General features: G+C 33.5%; 1 protein-coding gene across 2 annotated transcripts; it reads right to left on the reverse strand.

Annotated features, from left to right (window-relative positions):
• Positions 1-238: 238 nt before the first annotated feature.
• Positions 239-17,428, reverse strand: LOC129756198 (GILT-like protein 2). 2 transcript variants are annotated; one of them, XM_055753001.1, is made up of 5 exons: positions 17,210-17,428; positions 9,251-9,863; positions 8,992-9,156; positions 483-629; positions 239-413 (listed from the first exon to the last, which is right to left on the reverse strand). In XM_055753001.1, the coding sequence occupies exons 2-5, from the start codon at positions 9,512-9,514 to the stop codon at positions 318-320; spliced, it is 672 nt and encodes a 223-aa protein (XP_055608976.1). In that variant the 5' UTR covers positions 9,515-9,863; positions 17,210-17,428; the 3' UTR covers positions 239-317. The 2 variants fall into 2 exon arrangements, with proteins under 2 accessions (XP_055608976.1, XP_055608977.1); XM_055753002.1 differs by having other exon boundaries at positions 17,202-17,428.
• Between the last annotated feature and the right edge of the window lie 130 nt (positions 17,429-17,558).

A 17,558-nucleotide genomic window follows, 5' to 3' on the forward strand; every position in this document is an offset into this window, starting at 1 on the left:
AGGCTGAGAGATTGTGTATCGGATTGTACCCGGTTCAGGTGCTGCTGCTGGAAGCGTACCGAAGACTTAACTCCCACTTTTCCATTAACAACGTTATTATCGTTTGCAAGTCCTTCTCGAGTCGACGGACGAATGGACGGAAATGATTGATACCATGAGTGGTTAAGTGAGATACAATTTTGAAGATGTTGGTTCAGCTTCAAAAGATTCTTGACGAGTTATTTGATTCGATTGTGTTGTGATTGTTTTATTTGAGACTATCTCGTTTACAGTTGAAAAAAAAAGAACACTTCTAATGTTGCTTGTTAAGTGGAGTTTCACACCAGTGATTTCTTAAATTTGTTCTTAAAGTCTTGCTGGAAGCTGTGATCAAATCTGTTCAGCCAACGGTCTTGATCGTAATAGTCGAAGACCTGAAACGAAAAATGTATTTCTACTATCCTTCCAAACAAACACTTTCACTCAATTATCGTAAAACTTACATGATTGACTTCGATAGATGGAACAAAGGACAGAGGAGTTGCTACCAGATTGGTATCTGTTTCTGCCTGTTTGAAGAGAGCAGCTCCACGTTTTCCTTCGGCACAGGTTTCAATGTCGGCCTTCACGTCTGTGTGATTTCTGATGCACTATAGAAGAAAGAATTGAAATATTGAATATTAGAAAGACTTTCATTGATGTTTTGTGCCATCTTTTAGCTAAATCTATTGCCAGAACGCATTTTATCATTTTTTGAGCAACTCATTGTAAAAAAAAATCGGAAAACTACAATTTAACGCTTACGGTTTTTTTTTATTTAAAATAAGTTATAAGATATAAGTTCTTATTGATACTTTCAAAACAAGTCTGAGTACATAAAGAAAAAAAATTAAAATTAAATACGATTTTTCCATTTTTCCATATATTAATTTGTAACTTTATGAAACGAAGGGTTAATGATCCTCTATTCAGCTTCCAGTGGCCTTTGAATTCAGCTTCCAAAAAATAGTAAAATGAGCAAAAAATTCTCTCTCTATCTCTATTGCACTCTTGGCGTCAATTCATGCCACCTTCTCTTGATTATTTACTATGTTCAGTACATGGTGCCGCCATGATGCCACGCGCGAAATTCCAAACTCGACAAATTGCTCCATTGCTTCTTTCCTACATTTCCTACATATGTATATCGCATTAGAATGGTCACCCAAGTACCAAATTACTTATTGAAAATTCTCCAAGCCAACCAATCCAGCGGCCTTCGCAGCCAGAGTTCTAGTTTGCAAACTGCTCAAATTCGTAGGTTTGACGAAAAACGGAAAACGTTGTGATTTTAGCAAAATAAATCTTGATGACCTTTTTTTGGTCGTCAGGGACAATTTTCGTTTATCGACAGAATCCGATCCGATCGATCCGAATCGATAATCCGTAGAAAATCCGTAGGAAATGTTGAACATCCATCCATACATTATGAACATCGAACATTGAAGATCCGTAGAAGTGCTTAAACTCCGTAGATCTACGCAGAAGTCCGTAGAATATTTATTTTTCTATTTTACAAAAGTACACAGTTTACAACACCTTTTTCCATAAAATTTTCGGTTTTGACCAATTTCGGCGGATTTTCCTAAGAAAACAGCGATATCTGAGGGAAAATTCACTGCCATGATGGCTTTTTCTCTGACTTCAATTGCTCACCCACGCTGAAGGAATATTTTGTTTCACTTTTTCACAATAAACTGGATAAGTGTCCCACAAACATTTAAGAACAACACAACTGGAAAAACCCATGTTTTTACTTGCTAAACTTAATAAAATTTAATAAATAATAAAATAAATAAAATTTTCACGGAGCTCGAAAGAAATGCGTGCGGCGTAAAAAAAATCAAAGCCTTCTTTCTTTTTTTTCAGAAGAAATAGCTAACGAGCCTTATGTAAACAAAAGAGACGAAAATTCACGATTGGATTTTTTGATTTTCTGTCAGTGTTTTTCCAATCGAGAAAAAAAAACTTGTCACACTGAGAATTTAGGAATTGCGAGAGCGAAAGTATGGTTATCATTTGTTATTATTTGAATGAAGAAATTTGCGCCAGGCAGGGCTTTTTTGTGCTACTAGTGCTACTTTTTGTGTTGTATTGAAGTTTTAAAGATTCTTATAACTGAACGCGGTTTTATAGTTTTAAATTAAAGCGGGCATGAAGTGGCTTATAAAACCTAAATTGATATAAGGGTATATTTTTTCTATTTTTTAGTTGGTTGTTTGAAGCTGCACCATTGAATTTCAGCACTCATTCCAAATAGTTCTTGAGCTGAAGAAGTCAATTGATTATGAAGATGATTCATTGCATCCATACTTAATGCACTGTATGTTCTTGTAGACTCTCAATAGTAAAAGGATCAAAGTAGTCCGCTAAAAAGTTAAGCGTTCAAATTTTCAATGATAAGCAGGCTTTAACTGATCCACCTTACACATGAACTTTACTGGATAGTTGCCTCTAACGAGCCTATAGTAACAAAAAGACGAAATATCACGATTGGAATTTTCGATGTGATCATGGAATCACGATTGGAAATTTCTGTCAGTGTCATTCCAATTGAGCAAAAGACTTGTCAAACTGAAAATTTAGCAATTGCGAAAGCGAAAGTATGATTATTATATGAATGAAATTTTTTTTTTATTGTACTACTAATGTTACCGAATAAGATAAACATATCATTGATCAATTATTTCTCATCAATTTCAAACATTTATTAATGGCAATTTTGGGGCAACACTGTAGCATGATTGCTGATTGTGTTATGTTAAAAGGAGTCAGATGGCACCTCTTTTTTTTTAACTATAGTCTCTTTAGTTAATCCTTGTACTTTGTACATACAAAAAAAAATTGTTCATAACAGTTAATTAATTGCCCTTTTAAATGCATTTTTTTTCGTACGTTTGCCACATCGCAGAGTAATTAGGCATAAATAGATAAAGAAAAATCAATTAAATGCAGAGTTATAAGATGAAGGCCACAATTTAAACACTTCCATGGCGGAGTAGGAATTTAGACAGGGGACTAGAAAATTAATCGTGCATTTTCTGGAAAAATTTAAAATTAAATCCATCCAATGAAACATATTAGAAATTAAATCTCGCATTTTAAGTTTTGTATAATTTTATTTCATAGCCCAATTTAAAAGATATGAGTTATTTTTGATCATCAATGCGGTCAGTTCTACCATCCAATTATGAGAAAACTTAAACCGTTTAGTACTGCGAATTAAAGAAAAAGATTTCAACAATTTAAACATTGATCCCTTATGATTATTGATGGGATAGTTGTGTCAAAGAATTAAAAAAAATGAAATATATCTTAAATAACACTTTTTCTATAGCATTATGAAATGGGCGATTTCATAGAATTATAACAATGCTTGTTTGAATTTAAAGTTAGGAAAATCAGTTTTATGTGAGCTCGAATCTGTAAGAGATTTTTCAATACTATAAATCTTCTATTCATTTATGTCACATGTACATATGTCAGGAAATATTTGTGTTTTAAATCTGATGAAATTCTATTAGAAATTGTTCGGATTGTGTCATATTTTACAATGATTGGGTGTTGGGCACTCCTGTTGAAAAAATGTAAAAGAGGTTCTTAATATAAATAATTATACTGCGATGCATCTCTAAAAAGTTTTTTCGTATTTGAATTTTCTATTCAAAGTTAGTCCAAAGTTAAATAAAAACCACTTGGTAATTGATATAATAATGTTCACCAATTCAGCTCTCTATATACATATGAAGTCTTTCACTGCAATAGGGGAGATAAGGACTTTAAGGACATAACGAGTACCCGGGGCCTAATAAGCACTCCTCTTTTCCACAAAAGTACTAATTTTCTCAAATAAATTTTTATGAGGACAGTTTTGTAGTTCCTATAGTATTAATTTTTCAGCAAAAAGAAATCTCCTTATCATCTGGGAGCAATTTTTTTTTTCTATTGTCTATGGAATTGCCTAGGTATTCGAGCTTTTCAGATACGAACTTGGATTTGGTAGGGTGATAGTTCTAAACACTGCTTTCAGTTTACTTTTACAGAACAATTTTGAATATTTTGAAAAGCATAGCATAACACATGTGCAAAATTATAAAAAAAAAATACAATAATATATTGAAATTGATCAATGATGAATTGTATTATTTGTTGGACATTCAAAATATACCGTCAACTGGGGCAACATGCAACAATTTTCAACTTCAATGGCTCCTAAAATCTTAATGCTTACAGATAATCGTACCTCTTTCACATCAAAAATTTTAAGGTTGATGGGTCACCAAACTGACGTAGTCAGAAAAATTATTGGTTTTACCAGTTATTTTTAAATTTACAAAAACATGCGATTTTCACCCTACTAAGAAAAAGGGGTAAGTTGCAACAAACTCTATAGATAATGAAAAATCAAATGAAAACGTCTGAAAATTTAAAGTTTTTGATACATTTGTGATGTCATAACGCATAAAGCACCAATTGCAGTAATTTTTGGTTTTGTGCGAATCAAATTTTTAATTTTTTCTGACAAAAATGTTTTTTAGAAAAAAGTGTTAATCTGTTGCATACATTTAGGGGTATAAAATACTACAAAATATTCTATTAGCTCAAATCATGAAAATAAATCTTAGAATGGATGAAATTTTAATGTTAACAGACTTATAATACAAAACAATCATATCCCAGCATATGGAAACGCGATTTATGAGATTTAGTTCCGATTTGCATTTTGTTGCATTTAGCCCCAGACAGCTAACTTAATTGAAAAAAATATTTATTTAAAAACATTTGGTGATTGTCCGAGAAATATATATACACAAACAGTGTTGGTATAGTATAATGAAAGCAATATAAAGCTTGTAAGTGATATCATCAAGCCAATCCGTCATACAGAGTAAAGTTTTTTATGGCATCGAAAAATGTAAAAATTTGTACATCTTTTGCTCGATTTTTTAAATTTTTTATGACAATCAAAAATTTTAAAAAGCTTTTTCATGATGTTAAAAACTATGTCATCGTCCATTTGTTATCATTCAATGATAACTTTATTACAGTATATTGAAATAAAAATTGAATGAATGTTGTGGTATACAAATGTTGCATTCAACCCTGCTTTTGCATGATGCCCCGTTTGACGGTAACAAAGATTCTGTTATTTTTAAAAAAATAAACAGGAGTTAAAGAATTTACATTTTAGTTTACTATACATCATTTGCAACTTTTTGAAATTATCTTGTTGAATTTGTTGATATCAAAAGACGGTCTCTTAGAAAAAGGATGGGTTTATTATAGTTTACAAATATCAGCCGAAGATAAACTTTTAATTAAATAATTTTTATTTTTATTTTATTTACATTGTTTTTATAGAGAGATTGTTAAGCTAGTGGGCCAATATATGTTATTCACAATAAGTTTTACGATTTTTCCGTTAACTGATGTACATGTCTCTTGATTTTTTGTTTTGTTGTGTAGAGTTTAAAAACATTTTGTTAGGAACAATGAAAGCACCGGAGAATAGGTTTACTATGATCTATACACTTGTCAAAGGTGTCTCCTGATCATATCCCTTTTCCCTCATCCCTACAACAAAATTTTTTGCTAGGATGCAGAGGTGACCTCGATCCTAAAGCATAATTTTACATTCTATCATCCCTTTCTCTTATTTACCTCTCTATCTATTGACTACTAGGACGTGGCCGGCGCCGTTATTGATGTATAAAGAGAGAGCATCAGTTTTGTTCATTGTGAATGTGTTGTCAATCCCAGACACCATTCTTTTGACCTCTGGGCAAAATTGATGGCCTCGGTCAATCACGGAGTAGCAACCATTGGTGATGTAGAATGCATTCTACTGAGCCACACCAGCGGTTATGGAATTCGAAATGCTTTAGTACTATTATGATGGAACGAACTATGGAAAGCAAGAAGTTTATATCATTTATATCCGAATTCATAACGGCATTTCGGTTTCAATGACTTAAGGTGGATGTGAGTAGTCAATCAAGCTAAGCTAAGCTAAGCTAAGCTAAGCTAAGCATTATGAAATGGGCGATTTCGGTTCCGAGATGATTTGATGTTAACTTACAACATCTAAAAAAACTTATCATGAAAAAGTGTGGAATTAAACAGAAAAAAGCACATATTATTGAAAACATGCAGAGTGAGTTTTCAACAAGGTTTCAGTGGAAGTCTTTTTAGAAATTTCTAAGTAAATAGAACTTGAATATACTATTCTACAGGCAGATTATCCATCTTGAAAAGTGGGATAATCTTCAATAGAGGTCGTTCGCATATGTTTAAATACAAGCTTAAGATACTAGGTTTTCATAAGATAGTACATGGAAAAGATAATAAAAACATCGTTATCATTTGAAAAAAAAGGGTTCAATCGATTCTAGCTTGTTAAAATATTGTGGTTTCAAATATTTTTCATGACAGGATGAATAGACATTATTCTAAATTTCTATTAGCAAACCTCATCATTATATGTTTTGAATAATATAAAAATGATAAACTTTGTAAATAATCCCAGTCAGAACTTAGTTAAAACTAACAAACTTCGCATCACATGACCAAACATCTGCGGAAACCTGAACAACGAGTCATTTAAAGAAACAGCGATTATGTGATTCCTCGAAAAAATGGAAATGTAGAAAAAATTTGAATAAAGTAAAGCTATTTTTAAGTATTTTCGGACGAGAGCCATATTCATGGAAAAGGTCTCTTATAAAATAAATAATAATAATTAAGTGGCTAAATTAGGAATAAGTTTTAAATGATGATAAATACAAAGCTTCTGAAATTTCTAAGAGTCAAATTTCTCATATTTATTGAAATTCTATGTGGACCCGAACAAGGTTGGGTAAAATCAGCTTTTCAATTATATTTAAATAATTTATGGCAAACAAGAAGATAATGTTTCCTGAACACCAGAATTCAGAATTGAAAGGCAAACACATAATTATTTTAAAAAAATCAAAAATTTAAATAGTAGGACTTTGAATTTTTTTGAATTTCTTTAAAAATAAATAAATTTCTAAGAATTTTTAGTCAGAATTTGTCAACCACCTCTTGTTTTGACGACATAGTGTTCAAAAGTTAAAAAATTGATCAGATTTGAGTGAGTTCATTTTGATGAACACGAAACGAAAGCTTATTCCAAATTTGTTTATTATCCTTCATTCAATCAAAGAATAAGTTCCAGCCTTGATATTCTAATTTCAGAGATACAATTATCTAAACAAGTCAAATTCTACTTTGTTTAACAAATTAAAAAAAACATGTCATGTTTTTCAGACACTATTAAAGAAATTTTTTGTTTAGTAAATTTTTTTAATGTCATTAAAAAAATTTGTTGAAGACAGCATATCAATTTCTGCTTTGAAAACTATCTTAAATTCCACTTAGTTGAATCCTTTTTAAACATTCGTTAAAATTCCCATATTTTGCAGAATAGGGAAAACTAAACAAGAAGAAAACTTCTATAACTGTTTTCGTAGGAGTCAAATTTACTTGCGGTCTTGGTACTCCATTTCCTCGAAAACATTTGCCCCGAATGTAAAATCCCCAGAATTTCATTCACCAGAAAAACACTATTCCAGAATTATTTTCCCCAGAAAAAAACCATTCCTCAGAAATTTGTTTGCCAGAATGAACATTTCCCAGAAAGTTGTTCTCCTGAATTACCATTTCCCAGAAAATTAAATATATTCATCAAACTGGAATTCAAAAAAAAAAATTCCCCATAAATTCACAATAAATATTATTCTATTAACAAAATACAAAACTATTTCAAAAATAAATTGTGTAGGAAATTCTCAAACAATTGTAAGTAAAATGCAAATAAGATTAAACTAGAGTGGAAAACAAAATACAGAAAAAAAAACTCCAGGATTAGTGGATTTCTAAGAAATTTTCCATTCTGGGTTAAAATTTTTTGGGATGGTTCATCCTGGGGATTTTTTGGTAAATAGTGCATTCTAGGAAAAAAAATCTGAGAAATGGTTCATTCTGGGGTTTGATTTCGGGTTTTTGACATTCTGGGGAAAAATCATTTTGGGTGAATGTATTCGGGCTTTCAGCATACAATCTAAGTGAACTGCTCTGGCCAGCTTTGGAAGATATAAAAAAATAGGTCACGATCAAGCGTGTTATCGATTCTTGCAAGATGTATTGAGTTGATTGATAACAGCTCCAATAGTTGAATTGATTCTAATAAATTGGAATTTAAATTGAGTTGAACAAAATAAATAGTACAGAAGTTGTAACTGAGATATGAGTTAGACAATAAACTTGACAGTTTATGACAATAAAACAATAATTCACAAATTTGTTGTTATGTTAAGTTGAGCATAACGCCAAGAACAATAAAAACTACAAGATTTTAGGATCGCCTACAAAGTAAGGAATACTCAGCTAACTGATTTTGGTTTAGATTTTTTTCTTGATTTATTTTCAGTAAGAACATATTTGTTCATATGGCTCAAATTTCTCCAAAAAATGCTAATGGAGCTCAGTTTGGTCTGGTGAAATCCTGTCCAGTTCTTCCATTAAAACAAAGGGAAAAGCAAGCGGGAAGAACCCTTTTTGAACTCAAACGAGTTATTTGAATATCTTGAAAGCAAGTTTACTGGTGTTGGGAAAAAATGGTAGAAATTTTCACATTTTGAAAATTTTATCATACAAAAATGTTTTCAAGATCTTGGGGCGCTGTATTTTTTTACAACACTGTTTCCATTTCAGCCGTATGTGATAGAAATATTGCTATTTTTGCATCACAGCATGCGAAAATACAACACGTGTTGTAAAAAAACTAGGAGGCCACAGATCTTGAAAATGATTTTGCATGTCAAAATTTTCAAAATGTGCCGTAAGAGTCGAAATTTCTACCACGTTTTCCCAACACCAGTGAATTTGCTCTAATAAACCCCTGATGCATAATTCAAGTTAAAAAAAAAAAAAACAAATGAAAATTCTTACCTCATCAAAGGACGTCCGGAAGCCCCTCATCAGACAGGCAATCACCGGGAAGGCCTGATCCAGCGTCAGCTTATCCAGCACACAGCCATGCAGAATGTTCAGCTGACACTCGCGCTGTCCATGCTGACAGTAGTACCTCGGATTGTCCTCATTGGAATCATCGATCTGTTGTCGTTTTCAATGAGAATAAAATCGAACGAAAGTTCATTATCCGTTTGATGGTTCCTTCCTTTGGCTTTGAAGGTACGAAGATACTCACGTAAGCCTTCCCGAAGGGCACCAGCTTGAGGTCCATATTGCCGCGACGTTTGACCCAGCTGGGCGCCAGTTGATTCGTGATAAATTGAATACTATCATAGCAGAGGGCTTCGTAATAAACCGTCACTTGTAATTTATCATCTCCGGGGGTCGACATGGAATCGATCTGCTGCTCACCAGTCGATAATGAGAAAATAATGGCCATTGAGAAGAAGAAGAAGACGAACGCCAGTGGTGGTGACGGCTTCCGGTTCCGGTAGTTCATGATGGTTTCTTATTTCGCTTTCCTGTTTTGTAATTTGATGAACTTTACCCCAAAGGTCTGGCTGCTGAATGGCCGTGAAGGAGGATCGGAGGAAGGGGGCCGAATCGAAATTGAATTAACCGAAGCGTGAAAAATGGCCTTTCCTCTCAATTGGGTTTCTTCTTCCTCAGCAGCAGCAGCAGCAGAGAGAGGGTACCAACAATGCCCCTCGGAAGGAAGGAAGGAAACAAATGCGGAATGGCCGTGGAAAGTGAAACACACAGTAAATGTCCGGCACGTGATGCTGCCGTGGAGGGTCCGTCGATTGTCGAAAAAGGAAGATGATGGTGGTAACCACGCCAAGGCAACCCTGGAAAAAGACCGAAGAGAAACAATCAATTTCAATAACCAATAAAACCCACCGCGAAATGTGGTCGTGAATCATCATAACGGCAGTTCAAGTAGAACAGTGCAGTGAAAAATATTTGGGAAATTTTTTAACCTACCTCAGAACTGTTTGTGGAGAGATGTTAAAAAAAAAGTAAACGCTTTTATATATGTTACATGAACATGTCACCTTCAAGTTCCCATTTCGAATGAAAATATCTCCTTCATCTTTTAGCACACATTGCCTCTAGACTTTTCCCCGAGTTTTCCGCCAAAAAAGAAGTGTTATCAATATGACTTTTCTCAAACATCTAAGTACAGTGGTGTAAATAACAAAGCCGCTTAATTCTACACAAAATTCTTTTAACCCATGTAACTTTGAGGGCGAGTGTTGAGCCTATCCCACCGCCTCCAACTCCAACACTGACAATGAAATGTAACATAAAAAGATAACACAAGGCATGAAAATTGTAAACTCTACTAAGTATTAAATAATGTAGAATATCTCTAAGGAGTTTTAAAACGATAAAAATCTACATACAAAGATTGCAAATTTTCGCCTTGACTCTCCGAACCACATGAATATTGCTGAATTTATTCGAAGTTCGTATAGGATCCGAAAATCGGGACGCATAATTTTTCCTGAAATCCGAGACTAAATTTCCACGAATGCACAGGTACTCGAACAATTGTCCTGAATCACGGGAAAATTTCAACTGCAAGCCGTGTTCTGCCACGTTTTTTTATAGTTTATCCTTCTCTATCTAATACGTAATTTTCCGTATAGCTTCCACTCAGCCAGTAAATTAAAAGCCGTTTAGCTGGAGAAGCAGGGATTGCTGAAAGCTTGGATTGACCGTTTTTTCCTAAGGATTCAATGGCGGAATTAGAATTGAAATCCGCGTGCATCTTTCGGATTAGATAGTAAGTGAAAACATGAAGCAAAGGAGCTTTTTACCGTATTCATTTCCTGTCATAATCCTTTGTGTTTAGTAAAACAATATTTAATTCCAAGTTAACCTTCAACTGCATACGAGCCCATATATGTCCTCGATGGTTTTTCACATTTTTAGCATAAATTAGTAACGTTGAAGAATTCAAACAATTTTACTGCATCAAAAATTTTAATATTTCATTTAGAAACCTGAGAATAATTCATGCTACAATGCTGCATATAATGCTTAGTAAGGGTCAATAAGGTTATTTCCGTTGGGGGGATTTTTTTCATAGTTCATGCAGTAATAGATTATCGATTTTAAAGTTCCGAAACACCTTTTTAATTCTTACTTTGTTATTGCTGATCAAATTCGTCTGCCAATTAGAAATTTAATGTAAAACTGAACGCAAAACATGATGATGTACTTGAAACTTGCATTAGTTCAGTTTTTATCAATGAAGTGGGTCTTACGACATAATGCATTTCTCTTCTGGCGCAAACGTCCTTTTGATCAATTGATAATTCTGGTTACTAAAACTGATTTGATTATCCCAAATCCTCAATTTTTCATTCGGAGTTGTTTGATAAAAGGTTTTAAATGGTAATCCTATCCAATTAGCACGCGGAAATCATCGAGCGATGGCATTTGTGATTATTGCATAGTGGGACTTGCCGTCGGGAGTCCACCCGGCCATTTCCGACCGCTGCCATTGGCGCTACTGTCACCCAACACTAATTTGGAGCCTTTTTATTATTAGGACAGCTAAGATCACTCCTGGACACAGCTTTGATTAAATTTACAAGAATTTTCATAATTTGATAAAAAACTTTACGTGACGAAGCATAACGTCGTGAAAACCAACCTGACGAATTGTTTTTAGCGACCTTTTGCATCCTGGCAAATACACGACAGCACAAAATGACCCTAAAACCAAATTGCACTGAAAAGTGAGAAAGTCAACATACGTCTTAAATTTAAATCATTGTGTAAAAGTTCTTTAATGATAAAATGAAACCAATATTTTACCAAATATAAAATACATGCTTATCATGCTTATGTTTTGTTTATATTGGTTCAGACGACCTTGTAGTATTTCAGTAGTCGCTGATTTACTTTGTCAGAATAAAAATCATTATTAAGTTGTTCTCCCAACCAACAAGTCTTGTCTCTACAGACCTAATCAAAACAGATGCTAGATATCTTCATCAAAGCAATCAAACAATAATTTTGAATTTTTTTTATTTGGTATTTCCAAATGAGAACAAAACCAATAGTATGGAAAACAAGGGACGTTTTTTTTTTTTTAAATAAATGAAATACATTGGAGACATGTGTAAGTTTCTTACTAAGAAATCGTTGATTTTCACGTTAATCTCAAAACAAAACAATCTCGAACCTACGGAAAAATTTCGCACCTTTTTTAAAACTACAGGACAAACTCGTTTTGAATCTACAAGTGAGTTTGACAGTTGTTTTCCTGAACTATTTTGCTGTCCTGAGCTTGTTCTGTAATTTTCAGCTGTTGAAAATATACCGGACAAAATCATCTCGCCAAATGAGACAAGATAAAGTGTGTGCGGAGTATAAACGAAATATGTTCGTCGTATAGCCTCAGAAACTGAACCATTATAAGCAAGCCGATAAAGCTGCTCCGAGTCGTGCTAAAAAAACCATCGAATGCAGTTTAAATAGGTAAAGGACGGGTTATTTATGTTCATAGGAAATCTTACTTGGCAGATAGGATTGATGAACAAAAGATTTTTCAAAATTACACAAATTCACTAATAAAAATGGAAAGATTTCACCAATTTTTTGTACCAGCTGAGCTCATGAATATCTTGAAATGATGGGGTCTATGCTGCAACATCAGTTACGATACTTTAGTTGTTTTAGCACTATTGCACCATGGAAAACGCCAATTGAAGCTGAAAGTTCCACAACCCTGGACCCGCTGCGAATCTCAAACAAACACACTTTTGGTCATCCACTCTTTTACTGGTCACATACTTATTTTTGTTTAAAAACTATAAATATAATTAAATTTAAAAAAGAGAAAAATTTCCAGTTCCGGAAAAAAACGCGTCTGACACTTTCAAACAACGCCTACTCTTCCTTCAAAACTAGTATGAAATATTTCATTTATCAGAATCTTAGAACTGTTCTGTTGTTGTATAATTGTTGTTGTATAATTTTTATTTTTAAACAAAGTGAAACTAGTTTTTATTTCAAAATCAATTGATACTGCCTTATAAAAATCCCAATATTTACTAAAATTCCAAATTGATCAAAATTTCACAATATGTTCTTCATTCCCAAAATTGCAGTTCCACAAAGAAATGATTTTTTTTTTCATTTTCTGTGTATTAAACACGAGCCCTTATTCTTGATATTATGATTACAAAAAAAAATATCTTAGATAATAAAATTTCAAGATTTTGAATTCAAATGCATTTTTGCCCTGGTTATGATGTCTGTTTTTAGTTGTTTCTCAATGTCATCGAGTTATTGCGAGTTATCGAAAATAGTTTCGATCGATTTTTTTGATTTATCTTATTAAAAAAAATAACGTAAATTGCTACGGACTGCTGGTGTCGTCACTTCACCCGTTTTATGGAGTAAATGGGATAGATTTTCGGTAGATTTTCCGTTTCCTTTCTCAGGAAATTTTTATCAAATTTGTGTTTTCTTGGTTCAATACGTTACTTTATTACTCAAACAGTCCGAAGTTAAAAAAAATGCGACCTTAAAAATTGATTCAAGAACTGGATAATTTCAAAATGCCTCAAGGAAAAACACCAAATCTTCTTTCCGGAAAATCCTGGATGCAGCTCGTAGTACAATCCATTGATTTAAAAGGATTTCGTCTTAGGAGTCATCAATCTTATTTGAGAAATTGATGAGTCCATTCCTTTTCATTTTATCGTGGGTGATTTTTTGAGAGTATTGTACTTACATTTTTTTTTCATTTTTATTTGAACACTAGCTGACCCGGTAAACTTCGTTTTACCTTTAACTTAATTAATCATTATAAAATGTTTAATCGTTTAAGTTTGTTTTGTATGGGAGTCTCCCTTCCATAAAAAAGGGGTTTCTAGAAACTATTACACAAACAATCACTTTCCCAAAAAACCCTCGCACAGTGGTCCAGAAATGAAATTTAGCGGGAAACAATTATTTACGCTCATGCCTTAGGTTTAAGACATTTGGTGTCTAAGACAAAGTTGTTGTGGCACATACAAAACGGCCATTTTTGAACACAAAATTCATGATAACTGCGAATCAAAAGGAGATATTCGAAATCTGTTTACTACAAAAGATGCGCATAATGATTTGCTAAATACTTGCTGAACACATGATTTTGATAAGTTGATACCCAACAAAGTTATAACAAAAAAACTTGTTTTTGTAGGACCACCCTAACTTGTATACGAAAAATCATCATAAAACCTAAACGTTAATAGATAGACATTCAAAATTTTCTACAAAGTTTCATCAATTAAGTTTTTCTACATAATTGTTGAACATAATACAGCACTATTTCATTACAGTAAAAAAACAATTTTCGTATCTAAGGAGTTTTATGAACCACCCTAAAAATGTTCCATTCAAAAGTAGCGACTTGTAATGTTGTATAACTTTGTCTTGGACACCGAATGTCTTAAACCTAAGGCAAGAGCGCAAATAATTGTTTCCCGCTAAATTTCATTTCTGGACCACTGTGCCTCGGATACCAAAGTTCGCCACATTCCGACCGTCCAGTTATACGTGATGGTGTTACAAAGAAAACGCCTCCATTTCAATATATAAGATTTAAACCAGGTTCGAGGGTTGCTTTTTGGTTGTCAGCAATAGCTAGATCTGGTTTTAATCTCATTTAAAAGGATTTTTTTTATTTTGAAAAAAATTACATTGGATCCATAATTTTGTCATAACGCGTTTTTTTTAATATGACTTTTTCTCAATTGATTTTTTTTTTAGTTTGGTAGGCTCTTTTGACGTGTTTGATTTTTTTCATTTTTCAAAACTCAAGAAGTTTAAAAAGGCAAGTTAGAAAATTTATCGCAATTTTTGAAACTATTGTTAAAATTAATTAAAACTTTGACCCTTTTTTCAATAAGTGACAAGTAAGTTTGTATCAGTTTCTGTATGAAAAAGTGAAAAACACAATTATTTTTCAACAGGATTTAAAAAAAAAAGATCGAAGATCAAAAGCAGACAACCAAGACTCAACTGTTAATATTTGAGTTTCACTTATAATTCACTGGAAGTTGTGAAAAAAGTTATAAGTCTTAGATGATCGCACTAGTAAAAAGTGCCTCCAGACCATATCCTTTCACTCAAACTCCCTACAACAATTTTGTTGCTAAGATGCAGAGGTGTCCTCTGTCCTAATGCAAAAATTTAATCTTTCATCCCTTTCTCTCTTTTTCAAACTATCTGTCGACTAGTAAGACGTGGCCGGCGCCGTTATTGATGTTCAAAAAGAGTACATCAGTTTTGGGCATTGGGAATGTACTACCAACATTCTTTTGACCTTTGATCACAATTGATGGCCTCGATCAATCACGGAGTAGCAACCATTGGCAATGTAGAACTAGCCATGGAATTCGAATTTTTTTTACTTTCATCAAAATTAAATCTTTAAAAAAAATTCTAAAATCATCGAATCATCCATTATTAAAAAAACTGTATGAATAATTTCGGGTTCAATGGTTAAAGATGTATGTTACTAGTCAATAAAGCTAAGCTAGCATTTTAAAATTTTGAACAAAAGGCATGGTGATATTAGTAAGGCATCTTTCAACGTTGATTGTGTGTAATTGATGTTGCAAAGTATTAAATACGAATTTATCAAAAAAATTATACTTGTTCCAGAACAGTCAAGTACTTTTCCCAACTTTTCATGGTCCGAATGATAAATTTAGCTTAATTGTATCGCACGACGGAAAAAGATTAGAAAAAAGTATAAACATCAAGTCTTTATAAAGCCGTCCCTCATTTCCCTTGGTAGGGTTTTGAGACAAAATATTAGTGTTTTGTAAATAATATCTTTTTTTTCAAATTTTAAGCTCCTGTCAACATCCGTTATTCTGAGAATCGATAGATTACAAGTAAATTTAACTTTCTGAGATATTATCATTATTGATAATTGAAAATAGTTCGAAATATTTAAGAATATTTCGAATAAACCACAAGAACTCATATAGCGGTCAATAAAGAAAAGTGGTAAGAATGTTATCTGAAACTAGCTCATAATATACATAGATCTTCTAAGTATAAGAGGTTCTGATCAAAAATTTCAATTTTCTGTTAAAAGGGCACACTAAAAATGTATATACACAAACCAAAGTTAAACTTAAAAATCAAAATTTTTCTCACTCTACTGTAAAAGAGCTCGTAAAAAAGTAACAACCCCTTCTAAGCCAGTCCGGAACTGGTCCGCCGGTGGTCTCAGGCAAATTCCGGAGAATCATATTTTTCTCCATTCCGGTTCTGGTCTGACTGGAGCATCAACAGACAGACATGGAGGCAGGAGGCAATCTAGCACGCGAATCACAAAAGCTAGTATAGACAGCAAAAAAAAAAAAGATTCAACTCGGAAACGAATGTAAATTGATTTATGCACTTCGATAATCAAAATACGATCGACGTGGGACGATACTCTGAACCAAAAGAGGAAAGCGGAACAGTGCAGTGCACTGCTCATTTTATCGTTATTTTTTGTTCGCGTTCATTCATTGGTTTGTTTGTTTTATTCGTTTCGATGCCCCAAAGTATATCACTCCAGCTCCAGCTTGGCCCGGTCCCGATTGGGGAGGTTTAGAATCGACTCAGTTTCGAATATCTCTAAGCGTGTGGATGAGCAGCAGCAAACGGCACACAAATGCGGAATTGGAAATGAAGCTTTATGGATTCATTCTCCCATGAGGGGTTTTGAAAGGCTGAATATAAACTTTTGACTGGGGATTCGAACTCGGGGTTTAGTTCCTCATTCATCATTGAATAAATTAAGACAAACTGCAATAAATTTATTAAAACTTCGAAGCTCCAGTTAAAAATCTTTAACAACTCATATAAATGTTGGTTAAAATTTGTAGCTCAATACCTTAGTGAGCGTATCGAAAAGATAAACAGAATCATCAATAACAACTTCATCCCAATCTACAGAGTCATGCTGCCATATTCACACAATCGATGTTGCTTCTAGTGATGATAAACGGTGCATCGATTGGCACCGCTCCAAGATAAATTTGAAGTTGTTTTTGTTTGTTCAACTTTACTGATCCTAACTACCAAAACTTCGTGCTGTGCTTTCAGCTGCCAGCTCTAATTAGATTTTTGTCTAATTGAACAGCAAAAAAAAAAAAATATTGAAGATTTACCCACTCACCAGACGGCTGCTACTGAAAGTTGGCCTCCTACTTCTTCCTAATCGGTTCGACTAAACGAATCAACACAACTCGGACGGATTTGATTGCGTACAATCGAGCGTAGTAGGCCACAACACGATGATGTTTCACGCTTCGGTATTTCCATAGAACTGAATAACTGATGTGATAAGCCTGCTTCGTTCGTTCGCTAGAACCAGATCAGACAGACAATCTCGTCTCGACTGGCGGAGAACGCACGAGGGAAACGAATAAAAAATGATAATCAAAATAAAACAATAACCGTCATCGAACAGCTGCTGATGGGAATGCGTAACTAATTTTGGGGGGCTGGCGATGGCCGCCATTCGC

Source organism: Uranotaenia lowii, chromosome 3 (assembly GCF_029784155.1).
Source record: "Uranotaenia lowii strain MFRU-FL chromosome 3, ASM2978415v1, whole genome shotgun sequence".
Taxonomy (NCBI): Eukaryota; Metazoa; Arthropoda; class Insecta; order Diptera; family Culicidae; genus Uranotaenia; species Uranotaenia lowii.